The following is a 25,590-nucleotide window of genomic DNA, read 5'->3' on the forward strand; positions in this document are numbered from 1 at the left end:
GCGATCCGGCGCGGCTGGTGGACACTGTGGCAGTACAGGCGATCCCACTAGATCACCAGGGCATGGGTGCAGGTCAGGTTTTCCCTTAAATCCTTTTTGTGTGTAGCCCGCAGTACCTGGGGGTTTTGCCAGCAGAGGGTAAAAGGCTTAGACCTGGAACCCCTCCCCCAGCCCCAGGGCGCCATTTCCAGCAAATGTTCCCGCCGTGGAGCTGCATATCTGTGTCTCCCTCACTCCCTGTCAGTGTTTGGGTGCCATTTCTCTCAGCTGCACTGTTCCTGGGACTGCTTGGGCAAATCCTCCTGTGTAAAGCCGCCTGGTTGTCAGTGCTGTGACTTTACATGACACTTAAGTATTCTACATGTCCATTAGACAGTGTTAGTTAAGAAAGAGTGCATTTAGTCAGTGTTCTCTGTTACAAGTACCCTGTGATATACATCCAGTTCTTACTGTGCAGTGTTATATCTATTGACTACATAGCTATATAATAAGCTAGTCCAGTGCAGTATTTTTGTTAGTAATAATCTCTGCATTTTTTAACTGTGACTATATGTGTGTGCATTAGCATGCTGAGTGGTGCCCATTTCGTGTCTCTCACTCAACTTGCTATCCCTATATTCTATAACCTGAGGGGGCTTGGTGCATCAGGTTCTATATTTATATAGGATTTTCACAAGATATACTTTAGTACGTATTTTTCTCTGTGATTTAGTCACCATATCTCTCCTGTATCTCTGCTTGTGCTGACTACACTGCGCAGGGGTTTGGGCAAGAAGTATTGTGCTGCGGACATCTGTACTGTTACCGGATGCTGCAAGTTATATCATGTCTGCTTCTGAAGGTAACGGTTATGGGGCTGAACACACTGCCGGTGTTGCCGACGCCACAGATCACTATGAGGAGACTACAGCAGCTGTGGGCTCTGGTTCTTGGGGGCTCCTTGCCCCCCAGTGGGACTGTTGCAATGGGGGTACATAATGACCCACTATGGGCTACTTTTTCCACGCTAGCTACTAAACTAACACCCCCTATGGGACCTACTATACAGGTGCAACCGTATGTGGTCCCCGCAGCTAACCCACCTTGGGCGGATAATTGATCTGCTCAATTGAAGAAGTTGAACCAGTCCTTGACTAATAAGTCTGACTCTCGCTCGCCTAAGACCAAGGGGTCCTCTAAGCGAGCTCTTATCGCCTCACAATCCACTGCTGTCACTGACACCTCGTCTGATGAAGATGGCGCTTACACTGGCCCGTCAGATTCTGACACAGATACTGCTGATGGGGAGGGTAGTTCACATGTGGATGTTCCTGATCTTTTGGAGGCTATTAAATTAATTTTACAGATTACGGATGATCCCGAGCCATCCGATCCTCCTAAGAAACCAGATAGGTTCAAGCGTCAGAAGGTGGTTAAACATGTTTTACCTCACTCTGACCACCTAGTGGATATACGTCAGTAACCCTGGGAAAACCAGGGTAAGAAATTTGTGCCTCAAAAGAAGATGCTGGCTCGCTATCCCCTCGCACCAGAGCTGTCTAAAAATTGGGAAACGCCTCCTCCTGTGGACTCGCATGTGGCTAGGATGGTGGTTTCCTCAGCTCTACCGTCACGTCTCTAATAGAGCCTACGGATAAACGTTTGGAGGGTTGTCGGAAAGCGATTTACACCCTCAAGGCCCACTGTTGCAGAATCAAGGGCTGCAGAGTCTATTGAAGCATGGGCCCTAGAGTTAGAAGCTGAAATCTCTTCTGACCATGCTATACAATGCTTGTCATATATTGTCACAGCTTTTCACTATATTAAAGAGGTGGCTTCTGATACAGGTATCCTAGCAGCCAAGGCCTCTACTACATCAGTCCTGGCTCGCCGGATATTGTGGCTGAGATCCTGGTCTGTGGATCTGGATTCTAGAAAAACCGTGGAGGTACTCTCTTTCAAGGGAGATATTCTGTTTGGGGAGGACTTAAATAAGATAGTGGCTGACTTGGCTACTGCCAAAACTGCCTGTCTGCCAAGTACCGCTCCTTCGATGACGAAGGCTAAGGGTACGTCCTTTCGTCCTTCAGGTAAAACAAAGGGTCAGGCGTACAACAAGCAGGCCCGCACTTCCAAACCTGGTAAGCCGAAGCCCGTCAGCCAGCTGCCAAGACCGATAGGCCTGCCGCATGACGGGGCGGGCCTCACCCTGGGGGATCCCAGGGTGGGGGGCCGGCTTCTAGAGTATACCCAGGAATGGTTGAAGACCACTTCAGATGCCTGGGTATGGGAAGTCGTCATACAAGGTTACGCCATAGCCTTCAAAAACCGACCCCCTCATCGATTTTGCCGGACAGACGTCCCGTTGGACCAGACAAAGGCAAACATTCTACATTCGATGGTACAGACCCTCCTGGATATTGGAGTCGTCGTACAGGTGCCTCTTGCTCAGAGGGGCCGGGGGTACTATTCTCCGCTGTTTCTGGTCCCGAAACCGAATGGGTCCTCCCGGCCCATTCTCAATCTCAAGGCATTGAACAGGTTTGTGAAAGTTTCCAAGTTCCATATGGAAACCCTTCGCTCTATAGTTCTAGCCTTGGAACCTGGGGACGACATGGTCTCCCTGGACATACAGGATGCTTACCTGCATATTCCTATAGCAGTGTCGCATCAGCAATACCTGAGGTTTGCGATTGGCAACCTCCATTACCAGTTTCGGGCGTTACCTTTTGGTTTAACTACGGCTCCGCGAGTCTTCACCAAAGTTATGGCGGTGATGACGGTGGTACTACGCCGTCAATGGGTCAGGATACTGCCGTATCTGGACGACTTGTTAATCCTGGCAAATTCCCCAGAACTTCTCCTACGTCATCTGGATATGACTGTCCGGTTTCTACAAGCCCACGGGTGGCTCATCAACTAGAAGAAATCCTCCCTGATCCCTGCTCAGAGCATGGTGCACCTGGGAGCGCTATTGGACACTCACAACCATTCGGCAAAGAAGGTGCTGGGCCTGATGGTGTCAGCATTTGACATGGTGGAGTATGCTCAATTCCATTCTCGCCCCCTCCAGAGGCTAATTCTAGCCAAGTGGGACGGCCTACCTCACCGGATCAGGTCTCATATGATCTCATTGACTCTGGAGGTCCGTCTGTCGCTGCACTGGTGGCTCCAGGACCAACGATTGTGCAGGGGCTGTCCCTTCTGGATATCCGACTGGGTCCTGTTGACGACCGATGCCCGTCTCAGAGGTTGGGGCGCGGTGATGGAGCAACACTCCCTGCCGGGTCGGTGGACCAAGGAGGAGTCTCTCCTCTCGATCAACATTCTGGAATTGTGGGCGGTCTTCAATGCGTTGACCCTGGCCCAGCAATTAATTCAGAACCGTCCTGTTCAAGTACAGTCGGACAAAGCCACCACTGTGGCTTACATAAACCATGAAGGCGGCACTCGAAGTCGTTTGGCAATGATGGAAGTCTCACGGATTCTACATTGGGCGGAACGCCATCTACCGGCCATATCGGCAATATTCATTCCGGGAGTACTGAATTGGAAAGCGGACTTTCTCAATCGTCAGGACGTACACGCCGGAGAATGGGGCCTCCATCCAGAAGTGTTTCAACTCCTAGTGGAAAAATTGAGCCTTCCAGACGTGGATCTGATGGCGTCTCGACACAATCACAAGGTTCCAGTCTTCGGAGTAAGGACAAGGGATCCTCAAGCAGCATTAGTGGATGCGCTGGCAGTGCCGTGGAGGTTTCGGCTGCCGTACATGTTCCCTCCGGTGTCACTCCTGCCCAGGGTAATTCGGAAGTTCAAGCAAGAAAGAGGATTCTGCTTCTCATAGCTCCAGCGGGGCCCAGAAGGCACTGGTTCTCAGACCTGCAGGGCCTATCGTGAGAGCGTCCAATTTTACTTCCACAATGCCCAGACCTCCTCATTTTGGGCCCCTGTGTTTACCAGGACCTAGCCCGGCTGTCTTTGACGGCGTGGCTCTTGAAGCTTCCGTCTTAAGGGCTAAAGGGTTATCTGAGGCGGTCATTCAAACTATGTTGCAGGCCCGGAAACCGGCTTCTGCTCGGATTTACCATAGCGTTTGGCATTCTTACTTTGTTTGATGCGCATCTAACAATTATGATGCTTCCAAGTTTAGTATAGCCAAGTTGTTGGCCTTTCTTCAGCAGGGCCTGGATTTAGGCCTGCGTCTGGCCTCCCTCAAGGTTCAAATATCTGCCTTGTCGGTGTGGTTTCAGAGAAATATTGCGACCTTACCTGATGTGCATACCTTTACTCAGGTTGTGTTGCGTATCCACCCTCCCTATGTCCCGCCTGTGGCTCCTTGGGACTTGTCGTGGTTTTAGAGGCGTTACAAGAGTCTCCGTTTGAACCTCTTGGTTCAGCTGATCTTAAGTGGCTTTCCCTTAAGGTGGTGTTTCTGTTGGCTATTGCTTCAGCTACAAGAGTGTCTGATTTGAGTGCGTTGTCTTGTAGTTCCCCATATCTGATATTTCACCGTGACCGGGTGGTTCTTAGGACTCGTCCCGGATATTTACCTAAGGTGGTTTCTTCGTTCCACCTTAACCAGATGATTGTGGTTGCGGCATTTGTTTCTTCTGATCTATCTCCCAAAGAGCGGTTTTTGGATGTGGTGCGGGCTCACCTTATCTATGTGAAGAGAATTGCTTCTATTAGGAAATCTGATTCTCTCTTTGTGCTGTTTGGATTTCACAAACGGGGCTGGCCTGCTCACAAGCAGACTTTGGCCAGATGGATTAGAATGGTGATTGCACATGCTTATGTGAGGGCTGGTCTATCAGCTCCTGCTCACATTACGGCCCATTCTACTCGGTCCGTTGGACCTTCTTGGGCGGCCCGCCGTGGTGCGACCCTTGAACAATTGTGCAAGGCGGCTACGTGGTCCTCTGTGAACACGTTCATAAGGTTCTATGCCTTCGATACTGCCGCTTCCCAGGATGCTTCCTTTGGACGCCGGGTTCTTGTGCCCGCTACAGTGCGTCCCCTCCCATAAGGAACTGCTTTAGGACATCCCCTATGTCTTTCCTTGTGGAGCCCAGTGTACTGCGCAGCAGAAAACGAGTTTTATGGTAAGAACTTACCTTTGTTAAAACTCTTTCTGCGAGGTACACTGGGCTTCACAAGGCGCCCACCCTGACGCACTTAGCTTCTTTGGGTTGGTATAGCATTAGCTGCCGACACTTCTCCTGTCGTGAGAGTGTGGTGTATGTGGCTACTAACCGTTGTCGTCTCTTTTCCAGATACTGCATTGGGCTGGTTAACTAAAAACTGAGCTCCTGTGCTGGGAGGCGGGGTTATAGAGGAGACGGCGCTATGCATTCTGTGAACAGTCAAAGCTTTTGAGCCTTTTGGTGCCTCGGATCAAGATCCTACTCTACACCCCCATGTCTTTCCTTGTGGAGCCCAGTGTACCTCGCAGAAAGAGTTTTAACAAAGGTAAGTTCTTACCATAAAACTCGTTTTCTCTTCTAGAGGATGCTGGGGTCCACATTAGTACCATAGGGTATAGACCGGTCCACTAGGAGCCATGGGCACTTTAAGAGTTTAATAGTGTGGGCTGGCTCCTCTCTCTATGCCCCTCCTACCAGACTCAGTTTAGAAAATGTGCCAGATGGAGCCGGTCACAGCTAGGGGAGCTCCATAGGAGTTTTTTCTAGTTTTCTTATTTTTCTTAGAGTTAGGCACAGAGAGGCTGCTGGCAACAGCTTCCCTGCTTCGTGGGACTTAGGGGGGGGGGGGAGTAGTGTCCAACCCTGAGAGGTTAATGGCCACTGTCTCCGCTGACGGTACACTGAGCTCCTGAGGGTGATGATTGTTGTCTGCCCGAGGCGACTGCTCACTGCCGCAGCATGCCGCCACCCCCTAACAGAGCCAGAAGATCGAGGTGGTAAGAGAGGACACCGGCGCCCCGACGAGCAGGGAGCCGGTGAGAATGGAGGCATCAGGATGGGAGCGCAGCGCTGAGGCCCGGAAGGCTCAGCGGTGCTGTGAGGGGCGCCCTGGGCCAGCGCAATACCCTAACACTGGTCACAGTTGCTTTCAGGGGCTTTGTCTACTGCCAGCAATCAATTCCTCAGGCCAGTCTAAAGAATTCAAAGTGCGGGAAGACACACCATTGTTGGGGGAGGAGCTTCTCCTCAGAATAGATCCAGCAGCTCACCAGCGCCATTTTCTCCCTGCAGATCATCGCACTGCTACACTGACAGGGAGCGCTGACCCTCCACATAACTGCAGCTATACTGTAAGGTACATGGGTTTATAGAAGGGAGGGAGAGTGTTTATTCACTGTTACAACTGCGTAGTCTGATAGGGTGCACAGTCAGCACCTGGCTTGTGTGGTCTATACTGTCTCCTGGGGCGCTGTATGGGTGCTGGCTCCTTTACTTCTGTGTTTCTCTGAAGGTACTTGGGTCAATCTGTGTCTGACATTTCCTGTGTATGTACATATATCCCACCTTACCATGTCCAGGGACCCTGTGTCTGGTACTGCGGAGTATGTATCTTCTCCAGAGAATCCATTCCATGTGCTCAAGAACGTAATATTATGTCTCAGTTTTCTGACTTCGGACCGTTGTGGGTGGCTACAATAAGGGAATTATATCCCAGATTTAATCTGGGATAGCTCATAATGGGGCTACAATGTAGGTTTTAGACACTGGAGGTTTTGTCTGGTTCTGTTCCATTGCCTCGTCAAGATCCCCTGGTATATGCCCAACAGCATGCTCTTGCCCAATTATGCAAGTCAACACGGATACCGACTCTAATACGGGAGGAGGTGGTGGGGATATGCGGAGGGATGAGACATCCCTTGCCCGCGGGTTCAGCTCCTGATGGAGGCCATTGGAGATGTGTTACACATTACTGTGATTAAAAACATTACTAGAAATATCCGGGGAACTCCTGGAGACGAAATTGCAGATCCCGAATAGGGCTCTCACGGCCTTTCCTTCCCCTAAAAAAAAAAAAAAAAAAAAAAAGGAATGAACTTCCCTATAGTAGACGCTTCTGTACTGGGCTGTCTAGAACGGGTACTTTTACCTGTCCCTGGGTCTGTCACTCTTAGACCTGGCGGACTGCAAGATTAAGACAAGAATCCATATACACTGCTTCAGGCGTGGTGTTACGGCCCACGGTTGCCTGTGCATAGTTTTCTATAGCCATAGCAAGGTGGTCAGGCACATTACTAAAGGTTTATATTCTCTGGATAGAAGTGACATTCAATTGTTTCTCCGTCACATACAGTTTCTGCTGGTTTCATAGTGGAGGCCGTGAAGGATCTGGGTCACCTGAATGCAAGGTCGTCTCCCATGACTCACTCGACACGCAGGGACTCTGGATGCGCCAAAGGTCTTCAGATGCGGACTCCAGGATCAGCGTGGAGAACCTGCCCTTCACAGGTCAGGCTCTATTTGGGGGGACGCATGGGATGCGTGGCTCTCCACGGCAACCGCGGGTAAGTGACCCTTCTTCCCTCAGCCAGTCAGACACCGGGAGAAAAATATCCGTTTCTACGTTTCCATTGCAGTCCTTTTATACCGCAAAGGGTAAGAAGTCCAATGCCCCTACCGTTCTTCAGAGGTGGTCGGGGATAATCCAGAAATCATGCACCTTTTCTCATAATTCTCCGCATGACGGTGGTCTTCCCAGCCTGGAGATCGGGCGGGAGGGAGCGTGGCTCCGACATTTTGGTCAGGTCTCTGCTGAAAGAAAAGGGCTATACTGCAGGAAGCCATTCAATAATGGGAAACGGTATCTGTCATTGTTACAGTTCCAACTCATCTGAAAAGCAAGGGTTACTATTCCTACCTCTTTGTGGTACCGAAACCAGACGGTTTGGTCAGACCTAATTTGCCCCTGAAATCGTTAAACCCTTCTTAGAGGGGATTCAAGTTCAATAGGGAGTCTCTGTGAGCAGTGCTCTCAGGTCGGAAGGCGGGCGAATTCCTGGTATCCCTGGCTATCAAGGATGCTTACATCCATGTTCCGCTTACCACAACACTAGGCGTCTCTCAGATTGCGCTGTTGGGTTGTCACTTTCAGTTCCAGACACTGCATTTCTGCATCTCTGCGACACCGAGGGTTTTCCCCAAAGGGATGGCAGAGCTGTTGCTACTCCTCCGCAGGCAAGGAGTGAACATTATTCCATATCTGGACGATCTGCTGTTACGGGCATCCTCCAGGGAGTAGTCGTTAAAGTACATTGCTCTCACGACTTGACTGCTCGTGGATCATGGATGGATCATAAATTTCTCTTACGTCCTAGAGTATGCTGGGGACTCCGTAAGGACCATGGGCATAGACGGGCTCTGCAGGAGACATGGGAACTTCAAGAAAGACTTTAGGAATGGGTGTGCACTGGCTCCTCCCTCTATGCCCCTCCTCCAGACCTCAGTTTATTACTGTGCCCAGAGGAGACTGGGTGCATTAGAGGGAGCTCTTCTGAGTTTCTTGTCAGAAAGTATTTTGTTAGGTTTTTTATTTTCAGGGAGCCTGCTGGCAACAGGCTCCCTGCATCGAGGGACTGAGGGGAGAGAAGCAGACCTACTTCTGTGAGTTTCAAGGCTCTGCTTCTTAGGCTACTGGATACCATTAGCTCCAGAGGGATCGGTACGCAGGTCTCACCCTCGCCGCCCGTCCCAGAGCCGCGCCGCCGTCCTCCTCACAGAGCCGGAAGATAGAAGCCAGGTGAGTATGAGAAGAAAAGAAGACTTCAGAGGCGGCAGAAGACTTCATGATCTTCACTGAGGTAACGCACAGCAGTGCAGCTGTGCGCCATTGCTCCCACACACCTCACACACGGCAGTCACTGTAAGGGTGCAGGGCGCAGGGGGGGGCGCCCTGGGCAGCATATAAACCTCTTTCTGTCAAAAATAGGTATATATACAGTTGGGTACTATGTATATAAAGAGCCCCCGCCAGTTTTCAGTATATTTGAGCAGGACAGAAGCCCGCCGCCGAGGGGGCGGGGCTTCTCCCCCAGCACTCACCAGCACCATATTCTCCACAGCACAGCGCTGAGAGGAAGCTCCCCGGACTCTCCCCTGCTTAACCACGGTGAAAGAGGGTTTTGAAGAAGGGGGGGTGGGGCACATAATTTGGCGCATTTATACATGTACAAACAGCGCTACTGGGTAAACATATATTTATATAGTGTTTTTTCCTGGGTCATATAGCGCTGGGTGTGTGCTGGCATACTCTCTCTCTCTGTCTCTCCAAAGGGCCTTGTGGGGGAACCGTCTTCAGATAAGAGGATTCCCTGAGTGTGTGGTGTGTCGGTACGCGTGTGTAGACATGTCTGAGGTAGAAGGCTTTCAGGGGGAGGAGGAGGAGGAGAGAATGAGTGTGGTGTCTCCCTCGACAACGCCGACACCTGACTGGATGGATATGTGGAAGGTTTTAAGTGCTAATGTAAATTCCTTGCACAAAAGATTAGACAAAGCTGAAGCTAGGGAGCAGCCAGGGAGTCAACCCATGTCTGTCTCTATGTCGCAGGGACCTTCGGGGTCTCAAAAGCGCCCACTATCCCAAATTGTAGACACAGATACCGACACGGATTCTGACTCCAGTGTCGACTACGATGATGCAAAGTTACAGCCAAAAGTGGCTAAATGTATTTGATATATGATCATTGCAATAAAAGATGTTTTGCATATCACAGAGGAACCGCCTGTCCCTGACACGAGGGTACACATGTATAAGGGAAAGAAACCTGAGGTAACCTTTCAACCCTCACATGAGTTGAACGAGTTATGTGAAAAAGCTTGGGAATCTCCAGACAAGAAACTGCAGATTCCCAAAAGGATTCTTATGGCGTATCCTTTCCCGCCTACGGACAGGATACGGTGGGAATCCTCCCCTAAGGTGGACAAAACATTAACACTCTTATCCAAAAAGGTAGCGCTGCCATCCCAAGATACGGCTACCCTCAGGGATCCTGCTGACCGCAAGCAGGAGGTTATCTTGAAGTCCATTTACACACATTCTGGTACCTTACTCAGACCGGCGATTGCGTCGGCCTGGGTTTGTAGCGCGGTAGCAGCTTGGACAGATACCTAATCAGTTGATATTGAGACCCTAGATAAGGATACCATTTTATTGATCCTAGGGCATATAAAAGATGCGGTCTTATATATGAGAGATGCTCAAAGAGACATTAGTCTACTGGGTTCTAGAATCAACGCGATGTCCATTTCGGCTAGACGAGTCCTGTGGACCCGGCAATGGACAGGTGATGCCGACTCAAAGAGGCATATGGAGGTTTTACCTTACAAGGGTGAGGAATTGTTTGGGGAAGGTCTCTCGGACCTAGTCTCCACAGCTGCGGCTGGTAAATCAAATTTTCTACCTTATAGCCTAAGAAAGCGCCACATTATCAAATGCAGTCCTTTCGATCACAAAGAAACAAGAAAGTACGAGGTGCGTCCTTTCTTGCCAGAGGTAAGGGCAGAGGAAAAAAGCTGCACAACACAGCTAGTTCCCAGGAACAGAAGTCCTCCCCGGCCTCTACAAAATCCACCGCATGACGCTGGGCTCCGCTACAGGAGTCCGCCCCAGTGGGGGCACGTCTTCGAGTTTTCAGCCACATCTGGGTTCACTCACAGGTGGATCCCTGGGCAATAGAAATTGTTTCCCAGGGTTACAAGCTGGAATTCGAAGAGGTGCCTCCTCGCCGGTTTTTTAAATCGGCCCTACCAGCTTCTCCCCCGGAAAGGGAGATAGTGTTAAATGCAATTCACAAATTGTATCTTCAACAGGTGATGGTCAAGGTTCCCCTGCTTCAACAATGGGGGGGGAGATTACTCAACCCTATTATTTGGTCCCGAAACCGGACGGTTCGGTCAGACCCATTTTAAATTTAAAATCCCTTAACCGATACTTGAAAAGATTCAAGTTCAAGATGGAATCGCTCAGAGCGGTCATTGCCAGCCTGGAAGGGGGGGATTTTATGGTATCTCTGGACATAAAGGATGCATACCTTCATGTTCCCATTTATCCACCTCATCAGGCGTACCTGAGATTTGCGGTACAGGATTGTCATTACCAATTTCAGACGTTGCCGTTTGGGCTTTCCACGGCCCCGAGGATTTTCACCAAGGTAATGGCGGAAATGATGGTGCTCCTGCGCAAGCAGGGTGTCACAATTATCCCGTACTTGGACGATCTCCTCATAAAAGCGAGATCAAGAGAGCAGTTGCTGAACAGTGTCTCACTTTCACTGAAGGTGTTACAGCAACACGGCTGGATTCTCAATATCCCGAAGTCGCAGTTGGTTCCTACGACTCGTCTGACTTTCTTGGGCATGATTCTGGATACAGACCAGAAAAGGGTTTATCTTCCGATAGAAAAAGCTCAGGAACTCATGACTCTAGTCAGGAATTTATTGAAGCCAAAACAGGTGTCAGTGCATCACTGCACTCGAGTCCTGGGAAAGATGGTGGCATCATACGAAGCCATTCCCTTCGGCAGGTTCCATGCGAGGACTTTCCAATGGGACTTATTGGACAAGTGGTCTGGGTCACATCTACAAATTCATCAGTTGATCACCCTGTCCCCCAGAGCCAGGGTATCTCTCCTGTGGTGGCTGCAGAGTGCTCACCTTCTAGAAGGCCGTAGGTTCGGCATTCAGGACTGGATCCTGGTGACCACGGACGCGAGCCTCCGAGGTTGGGGAGCAGTCATGCAGGGTAGAAACTTCCAAGGTCTTTGGTCAAGTCAGGAGACTTGTCTTCACATCAACATCCTGGAACTGAGGGCCATATACAACGCCCTACGTTAAGCGGAGACCTTACTGCGTGACCGACCAGTTCTGATCCAGTCAGACAACATCACCGCAGTGGCTCATGTAAACCGCCAAGGCGGCACAAGGAGCAGAGTGGCAATGGCGGAAGTCGCCAGGATTCTTCGCTGGGCGGAAAATCATGTAAGCGCACTGTCAGCAGTGTTCATTCCAGGAGTGGACAACTGGGAAGCAGACTTTCTCAGCAGACACGACCTGCATCCAGGAGAGTGGGGACTTTATCAGGAAGCCTTCGCACAGATTGCAAGTCAGTGGGGACTGCCCCAGATAGACATGATGGCATCCCGCCTCAACAAAAAGCTGCAGAGGTATTGCGCCAGATCGAAAGACCCTCAGGCGGTAGCTGTAGAAGCCCTAGTGACACCGTGGGTCTATGTGTTTCCTCCTCTTCCTCTCATCCTAAAGGTGTTGAGAATAATAAGGAAAAGAGGAGTACAGACCATTCTCATTGTTCCAGATTGGCTACGAAGGACCTGGTATCCGGATCTACTGGAAATGCTCACAGAAGATCCGTGGCCTCTTCCTCTACGACAGGACCTGTTGCAACAGGGGCCCTGTCTGTTCCAAGACTTACCGCGGCTGCGTTTGAGGGCATTCCGGATGAGGTCATTCATACTCTGATAAAGGCTAGTAAGGACGTGACCGCTAAACATTATCACCGTATATGGCGAAAATATGTTGCTTGGTGTGAGGACAGGAATGCTCCTCCAGAAGAATTCCATCTGGGCCGTTTCCTTCACTTCCTACAAACTGGAGTGAACTTGGGCCTAAAATTAGGCTCTATTAAGGTTCAGATTTCGGCCTTATCCATTTTCTTTCAAAAAGAATTGGCTTCTCTCCCAGAAGTACAGACTTTTGTAAAGGGAGTGCTGCATATTCAGCCTCCTTTTGTACCTCCGGTGGCGCCTTGGGACCTTAATGTGATGTTGAGTTTCCTTAAGTCGCACTGGTTTGAACCACTTCAAAAGGTGGAGTTGAAATATCTCACTTGGAAAGTGGTCATGTTGTTAGCCTTGGCTTCGGCTAGGCGAGTGTCGGAATTGGCGGCTTTGTCTCATAAAAGCCCCTATCTAGTTTTCCATATGGATAAAGCGGAATTGCGGACCCGCCCTCAATTCTTGCCTAAGGTGGTGTCATCTTTTCATATGAATCAACCTATTGTGGTGCCTGTGGCTATGCGCGACTTGGAGGTTTCCGAGTCCCTTGATGTAGTCAGGGCTTTAAAAATTTACGAGGCCAGAACGGCTAGAGTCAGAAAAACAGAAGCACTGTTTGTCCTATATGCTGCCAACAAGATTGGCGCCCCTGCTTCAAAGCAGACTATTGCTCGCTGGATCTGTAACACGATTCAGCAGGCTCATTCTACGGTTGGATTGCCGTTACCAAAATCGGTTAAGGCCCACTCCACTAGGAAGGTGGGCTCTTCTTGGGCGGCTGCCCGGGGGGTCTCGGCACTACAGCTGTGCCGAGCTGCTACTTGGTCGGTTTCAAACACCTTTGCAAAGTTCTATAAGTTTGATACCCTGGCTGAGGAGGACCTCCTGTTTGCTCAATCGGTGCTGCAGAGTCATCCGCACTCTCCCGCCCGTTTGGGAGCTTTGGTATAATCCCCATGGTCCTTACGGAGTCCTCAGCATCCTCTAGGACGTAAGAGAAAATAAGATTTTAAACCTACCGGTAAATCTTTTTCTCGTAGTTCGTAGAGGATGCGGGGCGCCTGTCCCAAGTGCGGACTACTTCTGCGAGACTTGTATATAGTTTTGCTTACATAAGGGTTATGTTATAGTTTTCATGGGATCAGTACTAAATGCCGCCGGTCGAAATACCGACGCCGGAATCCCGACCACACAATCCCGACAGGGGTGGCGTGTGGAACGCAGCCCCTTGCGGGCTCGCTTCGCACGCTATTATATTCTCCCTCTATGGGTGTCGTGGACACCCACGGAGGGAGAATATGTCGGGATTGTGGCGGTCGGGATTCCGGCGTCAGTATTTCGACCGCCGGGATTCCGGCCGGCGGCATCTTGACCGCATCCCGTTTTCATCGGTCTTGGACTGATGCTATGTTGTTTTCATACTGTTAACTGGTTAGTTTATCTCGAGTTATACGGTGTGATTGGTGTGGCTGGTATGAATCTTGCTCTTGGATTAACAAAAATCCTTTCCTCGTACTGTCCGTCTCCTCTGGGCACAGTTTCTCTAACTGAGGTCTGGAGGAGGGGCATAGAGGGAGGAGCCAGTGCACACCCATTCCTAAAGTCTTTCTTGAAGTGCCCATGTCTCCTGCGGAGCCCGTCTATCCCCATGGTCCTTATGGAGTCCTCAGCATCCTCTACGGACTACGAGAAAAATATTTACCGGTAGGTTTAAAATCTTATTTTTCCAAAGTCACATTTAGAGTCGTCTAGGTGATTGTCTTTCCTGGGGATGATCCCCGACACGGAAGTGCAGCGGGTGTTTCTGCCGTTGGAGAAAGCGTTGGTGATGCAATCATTACCCCGGGTTGTCTAAAAGCCTGCCCGGGTATCGGTTCATCAGTGCATACGCCTTCTGGGGAAGATGGTTGCCTCCTACGAGGCTCTACAGTACCGAAGATTTCATGCTCGGTCCTTCCAATTGGATCTCCTAAACATGTAGTCTGGTTCTCACTTACGCATGCAGAGGATACGTCTGTTGCCGAAAGCAAGGATTTCATTCCTCTGGTGCCTGCATATGCCTCACCTTCTGGTGGGCCACAGGTTCGGGGTTCAGCACTGGATCCTTCTAACCACGGATGCAAGCCTCAGGGGTTGGGGAGCAGTCACTCAAGGGGAAACCTTCCAAGGAAGGTGGTCAAGTCTGGAATCCATTATTCCAATAAACATTCTGGAACTAAGAGCTGTATACAACGGTCTTCTCCAAGCGGTACATCTTCTGCGAAATCAGGCCCTTTAAGTACAGTCGGAAAATGTAACGACGATGGTCTAGATAACCCGACTGGGAGGAACAAAGAGTAGAGCTACTATGTCAGGGATAGCAAGGATCCTTCTCTGGGCAGAAGAGCACGCAGGGGCATTCTCAGCAATCTTTCTTTCAGGAATGGACAACTGGGAAGTGGACTTCCTCAGCAGGCACGATCTCCGTCCAGGAGAATGGGGCCTCCGTCAGGCGGTGTTCACAGACGTGACCAGTCGTTGGGGCATGCCTCAAATAGACATGATGGCCTCTCGTCTCAACAAGATAATTCGGAGGTACTGTTCCAGGTCGAGAGACCAACAAGCAGTGGCGGTGGATGGTTTGGTAACTCCGTGGGTGTTCAAGTCAGGGTTTGTGTTCCCTCCACTTCCACTCATTTCAAGGATTTGATAAAGCTAATTATTTATCTTGAACCTAAGCTATATACTTATTAAAGACACTGTACGCAATAGGCGCACGAGGTGCCGTAATGGTACGCACTTAGCGTAGCAGACGCTAGGCCGTGGTTGAGACGCACGAGCGGCACATTCGCTCACAGCTTACGCTTAGTATCGAGCACGCTATAGGCGGCTCGAGTACCGTACTGCCACGCTGTTGGCGTAGCAGACGCTGTACCGCGAGAGCGGGATACGAGCGGCGCTGACGCTCACTGAATTACACACAGAAAACCTTGTTATCAACACACTGTAAGGGTATGCTTATTCTGTAAACCTTATTACTGATTATATTATCACAATGTAACGCTGATTAACCCTTATCATATGAAAGCTGTTGGAGCGATTAAGACACTCAGAAACCCTATATAATAACTAGTAAACACACACTCCTTGCTAAGGTTCCAACACCTTTACTAGATGATTTTAGTAAGTAAAAGGGAAAAGAACAGTTTACAGCTTATACACTACAGTCCTAACATTAATAACTAAACAGAATAACTAAACAGAAATATACACAATAGCGAACGATTGCAAATACAAATAAACAGAAAGGGAATAAATGGCAAACACTTATAGGTTAGCTAAAAGAACAATTGCATACATACAGAGTAACGAAATGGCCACAGAGAAACTTACACACGTGGGAATGACTCGCAGGCGCAATCTGGAAACCAGCTCTCAGTCATCACAGGGAAAACCTTTATGGAGAGAAGTGAGAGCTGGTCTGGCTATGGGGGTCTTTATATACACAGCATACTGTACAATACAATGGGCTCTACAATCTCATTGTTCATTGGACACAGGAATGTCTCTCTGCACTATAACAAAAGGTCATAGGTGGATTCAAACAGGTGGGCTGTGACTATTTCAAACTGCTCAGATGGGAGGTATCCTGAGGATTCCCGCCGCATGGATAATGAACCGCAAATACAGTAAATGTCCATAAACTACTCATAGACATAACTATACGCAGGAGCGATTAATCTCTTCCTATCCAACACCGGATTGTTTCTAATAAAATACTCTTCAGTTAGGTACCAGACACCACTGTTCAACCTTTGTCAGACCCTTCGTATCATGAAAAGAGGAATTCCCAAGTCCCTGAACCATTTACACTAAACATACTCGCAGATATGATTAAGGGGAATAATATCTACAAAACACGCTATAAATGTTAAATATGCTATAAACGAGTCGCCCGCTACAAGCTCATAAACTCTACCGTAAATACGCATGTCACGCGCGTAATCGCCGGAGCGAGTGTACGCAATTTGCGGACATGTGCACGTACGGCAGACTGAATGCATGAGCAGCGGGCGTGCGCATTGGGGTTAGTATAAGGCATTAGTGAATAGCGATATTTCTCTAACGTCCTAGTGGATGCTGGGAACTCCGTAAGGACCATGGGGAATAGCGGGCTCCGAAGGAGGCTGGGCACTCTAGAAAGATCTTAGACTACCTGGTGTGCACTGGCTCCTCCCACTATGACCCTCCTCCAAGCCTCAGTTAGATTTCGTGCCCGGCCGAGGTTGGATGCACACTAGGGGCTCTCCTGAGCTCTTAGAAAGTTATAGTCTTAGAATTTGTTATTTTCAGTGAGACCTGCTGGCAACAGGCTCACTGCAGCGAGGGACTAAGGGGAGAAGAAGCGAACTCGCCTGCTTGCAGCCGGATTGGGCTTCTTAGGCTACTGGACACCATTAGCTCCAGAGGGATCGACCGCAGGCCCAGCCTTGATGTTCGGTCCCGGAGCCGCGCCGCCGTCCCCCTTACAGAGCCAGAAGCAAGAAGATGGTCCGGAAAATCGGCGGCATGAAGACTCTGTCTTCACCAAGGTAGCGCACAGCACTGCAGCTGTGCGCCATTGCTCCTCTCACACACTTCACACTCCGGTCACTGAGGGTGCAGGGCGCTGGGGGGGGGCGCCCTGAGGCAGCAATAAAAACACCTTGGCTGGCTAAAATACCTCAATATATGGCCCCAGGGGCTATATATGAGGTAAATACCCCTGCCAGAATTCCATAAAAAACGGGAGAATAGGCCGCGAAAAAGGGGCGGAGCCTATCTCCTCAGCACACTGGCGCCATTTTTCCCTCACAGCTCGGCTGGAGGGAAGCTCCCTGGCTCTTCCCTGCACAGTAAGAGGGAAAAGAGAGGGGGGGCATTAAATTTGGCACTGTATACAGTATATTATATAAAAGCTATTAGGGACATAACTCAGTTAGTCCCTGTATATATATAGCGCTCTGGTGTGTGCTGGCATACTCTTACTCTGTCCCCCCAAAGGGCTTTTGTGGGTCCTGTCCTCGTTTAGAGCATTCCCTGTGTGTCTGCGGTGTGTCGGTACGGCTGTGTCGACATGTTGAATGAGGAGGCTTATATGGTGACAGAACAGAGGCCGATATATGTGATGTCGCCCCCTGTGGGGCCGACACCAGAGTGGATGGATAGGTGAAAGGTATTAACCGACAGTGTCAACTCCTTACATAAAAGGGTGGATGACGTAACAGCTGTGGGACAGCCGGCTTCGCAGCCCGCGCCTGCCCAGGCGTCTCAAAGGCCATCAGGGGCTCAAAAACGCCCGCTCTCTCAGATGGCAGACACAGATGTCGACACGGAGTCTGACTCCAGTGTCGACAAGGTGGAGACATATACACAATCCACTAGGAACATCCGTGACGTGATCCCGGCAATAAAAAAATGTGTTATACATTTCTGACTTTAACCCAAGCACCTCTAAAAATGGGTTTTAGGTTTGGGGAGAAAAAACAGGCAGTGTTTTGTTCCCCCATCAGATGAATAAATTAAGTGTGTGAAAGCGTGGGTTCCCCCGTTAAGAAACTGGTAATTTATAAAAAGTTACTGATGGCGTACCCTTTCCCGCCAGGTGGATAAGTTACGCTGGGAGGTATCCCCTAGGGTGGATAAGGCGCTCACACGTTTGTCAAAAAAGGTGGCACTGCCGTCTTAGGATACGGCCACTTTAATAAGTACCTGTTGATAAAAAACAGGAGGCTATCCTGAAGTCTGTATTTACACACTCAGGTACTAGACTGAGACCTGCAGATAGTGCTGCTGCAGCGTGGTCGGTGACCCTGTCAAACAGGGATACTAGTTGGCAAACATAAAAACATATTAAAGACGTCGTCTTATATATGGGGGATGCACAGAGGGATATTTTGCCGGCTGGCATCCAAAATAAATGTAATGTCCATTCTGTCAGGAGGGTATTAGAGACCTGTCACTGGACAGGTGATGCTGACTTAAAAAGCGCATAGAGAGCCTTATAAGGGTGAGGAATTATTTGGGGATGGTCTCTGGGACCTCGTATCCACAGCAACTGCTGGGAAGAAATAATTTTACCTCAGGTTTCCTCACAGACAAAGGTACAGTCCTTTCGGCTTCAGAAAAGCAAGCGGGTCAAATGGCGCTTCCTTTCTGTACAGAGACAAGGGTAGAGGGAAAAAAGCTGCACCAGTCAGCCTGTTCCCAGAATCAAGATTCTTCCCCCGCCTCCTGTGAGGCCACACCATGACGCGGGTGCTCCACAGGTGTAGCCAGGTACGGTGGGGGGCCGTCTCAAAAAATTGCAGCAATTAGTGGGCTCGCTCACAGGTGGATCCCTGTTTCTTTCAAGTAGTATTTCAGGGGTACAAGCTGGAATTCGAGATGTCTCCCCCCAGCCGTTTCCTAAAATATGCCTTGCTGACAACTCCCTCAGGCAGGGAGGCTGTGCTAGAGGCAATTAATAAGCGGTATTCCCAGCAGGTAATACTCAAGGTGCCCCTACTTCAACAAGGACGGGGTTACTATTCCACACGGGTTGGGGTACCGAAACCGCATGGTTCGGTGTGACCCATTTTATATTTAAAATCCTTGAACACAAAAATTCAAGTTCAAGATGGAATCGCTCAGGGCGGTTATTCCAAGCCTGGACGAGGGGGATTACATGGTATCCTGGGACATCAAGGATGCTTACCTGCATGTCCCCATTTACCATCCTCGCCAGGAGTACCTCAGATTTGTGGTACAGGATTACCATTACCAAGTCCAGACACTGCCGTTTGGACTGTACATGGCACCAAGGGTGTTTTATCAAGGTAATGGCCGAAATGTTGATACTCCTTCAAAAAAAGGGAGTTGTAATTATCCCGTACTTGGACAATCTCGTTATAAGGGCGAAGTCCAAGGAGCAGTTGGTAGTCGGGGTAGCACTATTTTGGAAAGTGCTACAACAGCATGGTTGGATTCTAAACAGTCCAAAGTCACAGCTGGTTCCTATGACACGTCTACTGTTCCTGGGGATGGTTCTGGACATAAACCAGAAATAGTGTTTCTCCCGGAGGAGAAAGCCAAGGAGTTGTCATCTCTAGTCAGAGACCTCCTGAAGCCAAAATAGGTAGCGGTGCATCATTGCACGCGAGTCCTGGGAAAAATGGTAGCTTCCTACGAAGCAATCCCATTAGGCAGGTTCCATACAAGAACTTTTCAGAGGGACCTGTTGGACAAGTGGTCCGGATCGCATCTTCCGATGCATAGGCTGATAACCCTGTCTCCAAGGACCAGGGTATCTCTACTGTGGTGGCTGCAGAGTGCCCATCTTCAAGAGGGCCGCAGGTTCGGCATACAGGACTAGGTCCTAGTGACCATGGATTCCAGCCTTTGAGGCTGGGAGGCAGTCACACAGGGAAGAAATTTCCAGGGACTTTGGTCAAGTCAGGTTATTTCCCTACACATAAATATTCTGGACCTGAGGGCCATTTACAATGCCCTGAGGCCGGCAAGGCCTCTGCTTCAAAACCAGCCGGTACTGATCCAATCAGACAACATCACGGCAGTCGCCCATGTAAACCAACAGGGCGGCACAAGAAGCAGGATGGCGATGGCAGAAGCCACAAGGATTCTCCGATAGGCGGAAAATCATGTGTTAGCACTGTCAGCAGTGTTCATTCCCGGAGTGGACAACTGGGAAGCAGATCTTCTCAACAGACACGACCTCCACCCGGGAAAATGGGGACTTCCTCCAGAAGTCTTCCAATAGGATTGTACACCATTGGGAAAGGCCACAGGTGGACATGATGGCGTCCCGCCTCAACAAAAAGCTATAAAAGATATTGCACCGGGTCAAGGGACCCTCAGGCGATAGCTATGGACGCTCTGGTAACACCGTGGGTGTACCAGTCGGTTTATGTGTTCTCCCCTCTGCCTCTCATACCAAAGGTACTGAGAATAATAAGAAGGCGAGGAGTAAGAACGATACTCGTGGATGGCCAAGAAGAGCTTGGTACCCAGAACTTCAAGAATTTATATCAGAGGACCCATGGCCTCTGCCACTCAGACAGGACCTGCGGCAGCAGGGGCCCTGTCTGTTCCAAGACTTACTGCAGCTGCGTTTGTCGGCATGGCGGTTGAACGCCGGATCCTGAAGGAACAGGGCATTCCGGAGGAAGTCATTCCTACGCTTACTAAAGCCAGGAAAGAGGTTACAGCAACTCATTATCACCGCATATGGCGAAAATATGTTGCATGGTGTGAGGCCGAAAGGGCCCCAACAGAGGAATTTCAACTAGGTCGATTTCTGCATTTCCTGCAAGCAGGAGTGACTATGGGCCTTAAATTGGGTTCCATTAAGGTACAGATCTCGGCTCTGTCGATTTTCTTTCAAAAAGAACTAGCTTCAGTACCTGAAGTTCAGACATTTATAAAAGGAGTGCTGCAGAGTCAGCCCCCGTTTGTGCCTCCTGTGGCACCTTGGGATCTCAACGTGGTGTTGAGTTTCTTAAAATCACATTGGTTTGAACCACTAAAAACCGTGGATCGGAAATATCTCACGTGGAAGGTGGTTATGTTATTGGCCTTGGCTTCTGCCAGGCGAGTATCAAAGTTGGCGGCTTTGTCTTGTAAAAGCCCTTATTTGATTTTCCATATGGATAGGGCAGAATTGAGGACTCGTCCCCAGTTTCTCCCAAAGGTGGTGTCAGCGTTTCACCTGAACCAGCCTATTGTGGTGCCTAGGCTACTAGGGACTTGGAGGACTCCAAGTTGCTAGACGTTATCAGGGCACTGAAAATATATGTTTCCAGAACGGCTAGAGTCAGAAAATCTGACTCGCTGTTTATCCTATATGCACCTAACAAGCTGGGTGCTCCTGCTTCTAAGCAGACTATTGCTCGTTGGATTTGTAGTACAATTCAGCTTGCACATACTGTGGCAGGCCTGCCACAGCCAAAATCTGTCAATGCCCATTCCACAAGGAAGGTGGGCTCATCTTGGGCGGCTGCCCGAGGGGTCTCGGCTTTACAACTTTGCCGAGCAGCTACTTGGTCAGGGGCAAACACGTTTGCAAAAATTCTACAAATTTGATACCCTGGCTGAGGAGGACCTGGAGTTCTCTCATTCAGTGCTGCAGAGTCATCCGCACTCTCCCGCCCGTTTGGGAGCTTTGGTATAATCCCCATGGTCCTTACGGAGTTCCCAGCATCCACTAGGACGTTAGAGAAAATAAGAATTTACTCACCGGTAATTCTATTTCTCGTAGTCCGTAGTGGATGCTGGGCGCCCATCCCAAGTGCGGTTTATCTGCAATACTTGTACATAGTTATGGTTAACTAAATCGGGTTATTGTTGAGCCATCTGTTGAGAGGCTCTATTGTTTCATACTGTTAACTGTGTTTCATATCACGAGTTGTACGGTGTGATTGGTGTGGCTGGTATGAGTCTTACCCGGGATTCAAAATCCTTCCTTATTGTGTACGCTCGTCCGGGCACAGTACCTAACTGAGGCTTGGAGGAGGGTCATAGTGGGAGGAGCCAGTGCACACCAGGTAGTCTAAGATCTTTCTAGAGTGCCCAGCCTCCTTCGGAGCCCGCTATTCCCCATGGTCCTTACGGAGTTCCCAGCATCCACTACGGACTACGAGAAATAGAATTACCGGTGAGTAAATTCTTATTTTTTTCGACTTTGACAGATTCTAAAACTCTTAAAGAGAACAAGGGTTCAGGCAATTCTCATTGCTCCGGACTGGCCAAGGAGAGCTTGGTTCGCGGATATTCTGGATTTACTGCTGGAGGATCCGAGGCCTCTTCCTCTTCGCGGGGGCCTTCTACATCAGGGGCCGTTCGCTTATCAAGACTTACCGCGGCTACGTTTGATGGCATGGAGGTTGAAAGCCAGTTCTTAGCCCGGAAGGGTATTCCGAGCACAGTTCTTCCTACCCTGATACAGGCTAGGAATAGAGTATCATCTAAACATTATCGCATTTGGAAAAAATATGGGTCTTGGTGTGAATCCAAGAAGTTTCCTACAGTGGAGTATCAACTTGGACGGTTTCTCCTCTTCTTGCAAGCAGGTTTGGATATGGGCCTGCGCTTGGGGTCCATAAAGGTCCAGATTTCGCCTTTATCCATATTCTTCCAGAAACAATTGGCTGCCCTCCCTGAGGTTCAGAATTTTTTGAAAGTGGTTCTGCACATACAGCCTCCCTTTGTGGCGCCAACGTTACCCTGGGATCTTAACGTGGTGTTGCATTTCCTGCAATCGGATTGGTTTGAGCCTTTACAGGAGGCTGAGGTCAAGTTTCTCACATGGAAGACTGTCTCATTGTTGGCCTTAACGTCTGCTCGTCGTGTGTCGGAATTGGGGGCTTTGTACTGTCAAAGCCCTACTTACTCTTCCATGAAGATAGAGCTGAGCTCAGTACGTGTCTACAGTTCCTTCCAAAGGTAGTGTCGGCTTTTCATATCAACCAACCTATTGTGGTGCCAGTAGCTACTGACTCCTCAATTACATCAAAGTCCTCGGATGTTGTGAGGGCTTTTAAGATCTATGTGAAAAGGACTGTTGGTTACAGGAAATCTGACTCTGTTTGTTCTTTGTTCCCAAGAAAATTGGGTGTCCTGCTTCTAAGCAGACGATTTCTTGCTGGATCAGGTTCACTATTCAGCATGCATATTCTACGGCAGGATTGCCGTGCCCAAGAACTGTTAAGGCCCAATCTACTCGTAAGGTGGGTTCTTCCTGGGCGGCCGCCCGGGGTGTCTTGGCTTTACAACTTTGCCGAGATGCTACTTGGTCATGGTCGAACACGTTTGCTAAGTTCTACAAGTTCGATACTTTGGCCACTGAAGACCTGAAGTTTGGTCAATCAGTTCTGCAGGAGCCTCCGCGCTCTCCCTCCCGTTCTGGAAGCTTTGGTACATCCCCATGGTACTAATGTGGACCCCAGCATCCTCTAGGACGTAAGAGAAAATAGGATTTTAATTACCTACCGGTAAATCCTTTTCTCGAAGTCCGTAGAGGATGCTGGGCCCCCACCCAGCACTTCGTTGTCCTGCAATGGTTACTTGGTTCAGTACTGCTTTGTTCTTGGTTAAGTACTGTGTTGTTACTTGGTTTATAGTAATGTTGTTCAGCTGTTGCTGAGTGTTCAAGCTAGTTAGCTTGGTTTGCCTTGTTTGTGTGAGCTGGTGTAAATTTTGCCACTATCTGTGTAAAATATCCTTCTCTCGAAGTTGTTTGACTCCTTGGGCACACTTTCTAGACTGAGTCTGGTAGGAGGGACATAGAGGGAGGAGCCAGCCCACACTGTTAAACTCTTAAAGTGCCAATGGCTCCTAGTGGACCTGTCTCTACCCCATGGTACTAATGTGGACCCCAGCATCCTCTACGGACTACGGGAAAAGTATTTACCGGTAGGTAATTAAAATCCTATTTTTGCTTGGGAATGGGCTCAAATCATATGGGCAATTAGGCATTGTTAAGAATGCTTCCTCTGCAGGCTGTCACACAGCATTAGCTAGCTTTACATCATGATATGTGTGGTGAAGGTGGAACATTTCACATGGAAGAAGCATGTCTCCAACAAGTTATGGAAGAAATTGTTGATTTGTTTTTATTATATTATTAAGCACGGGTCTTTGCTTACTGTAAATATTATTTAAAATTGGCATCAAACAAGTGTTGCTAATCTTTTAATGCAGTTCCATTTCTCTAAATGCAGTATGACCTTCCTTTTGAAGATGATTTAGTTGTGGACATTGAAGTCCTCACACACGAGAAGCTTAATGGTAAGGAAATTCCTGCTTTGGTCAGCAATGTAATAAATTCTAAAGAATATATTCTATGACATATGCGACTGGGTGTGTATGTATCTGCAATATATATTAGCAACCTGGGGCTTCAATGCAAGTGTGACCTTAGGACCAAGATAAATGGAAATGTATAGAGAAAGATATAAAGAGCCCTTGGTGCTAGGAAATATAGGGGTCAAATAAGGAGAGAATGTGGATACTTCTCTCTTGCAGTAATGTCTCACATGAGAAGTATTCATTTTTCCACATGTAACAAGGAGAACAGATATAGTGTAAACCCGTTTATATGCACTACTTTATATGCACTACTAATTAGGAGATAGCAGTGTCATCAAAGTTAATAATAGTAGCATTTATGAAGCAAAATGTTAAGCTCCACAGCGCTGATAAAAGTAGTCCTAAACATGCATCCGATAAATCACCAAATATAACAATGATAGAAACTCAAAAAAAATGGAGTAATGGAAATTTCCCACGGGGCCCCTTGTACCAGATGATGAGATGGTATGCAACATAGAATTTGCACCAAGGGAGATCTTGATATTCCCTTAGTGTCTCACAACGTTGTTGTCATCTGGAGGGGAATGGACTTGCTTCAGTGACGTGTTTCGAACATATAGGCTCTTCATCAATTCTTGATGAACACACATACACACACACACACACACACACACGCACACACTAGACAATAAGGCACATATAATATGATACTGCTAAATAATATACTGTCTAAAAAGGAACTACACTTACATGATGTAAGTACAATACACGCTCTTTAATATACTTATGAGAACTCTGGATATTTCTGTGATCTCAAGTAAACAGTTGCTGTACAGACTTGGGCTCAGGGTATGATCCGTCAACAGTTAATCTCAAAGTGGTCCTCTTTGAGAGGAATTGATGAGTGCTCATTGTGGTAACTAGTGGGTGCAAGGGGCAGTGTTGCTGTGGAGCCCAGAAGCATAGGTGGCTCTAAAGTTGTCATATAGTTGTCTACAAAGATAACTGCTAAACAATTCTGCCCGTTTCCTGGCCTGAAAATAGGGACTCATCAGTTCTGATATGTGTGGATGTTTCTGCTCTTCAGTAATCTCCTAAACTCATGTCACACTTACAGGAACATCTGTGCTAATCAGTGAGCCTGTCACTATCAGACAGCAGACTTCACCTTGTTTACAGCCTTTCTTAAGTAAATTGGGGGGTGGTAATTGAGCTCCAAGATTAGGAGTGTCTCAGAAAGGGACATGGTACCGAATTAAGATCTCCTCACATAGTGGTATTTCTGGCATTAGGAAG

The 25,590-nt window shown here is 48.8% G+C and overlaps 1 protein-coding gene across 4 annotated transcripts in view; it reads left to right on the forward strand.

The window, feature by feature from the left end:
• The window catches only part of LOC135037868 (uncharacterized), a 444,500-nt gene that overhangs the window by 138,926 nt on the left and 279,984 nt on the right, over positions 1-25,590 (forward strand). For all 4 annotated transcript variants that reach the window (XM_063954589.1, XM_063954587.1, XM_063954588.1 and 1 more), the window contains exon 3: positions 24,204-24,270. In XM_063954589.1, the coding sequence (XP_063810659.1) occupies positions 24,204-24,270 (67 nt within the window). The remainder of the gene's footprint in view (positions 1-24,203; positions 24,271-25,590) is intronic.

This window comes from Pseudophryne corroboree, chromosome 2 (genome assembly GCF_028390025.1).
Source record: "Pseudophryne corroboree isolate aPseCor3 chromosome 2, aPseCor3.hap2, whole genome shotgun sequence".
Lineage (NCBI taxonomy): Eukaryota > Metazoa > Chordata > Amphibia > Anura > Myobatrachidae > Pseudophryne > Pseudophryne corroboree.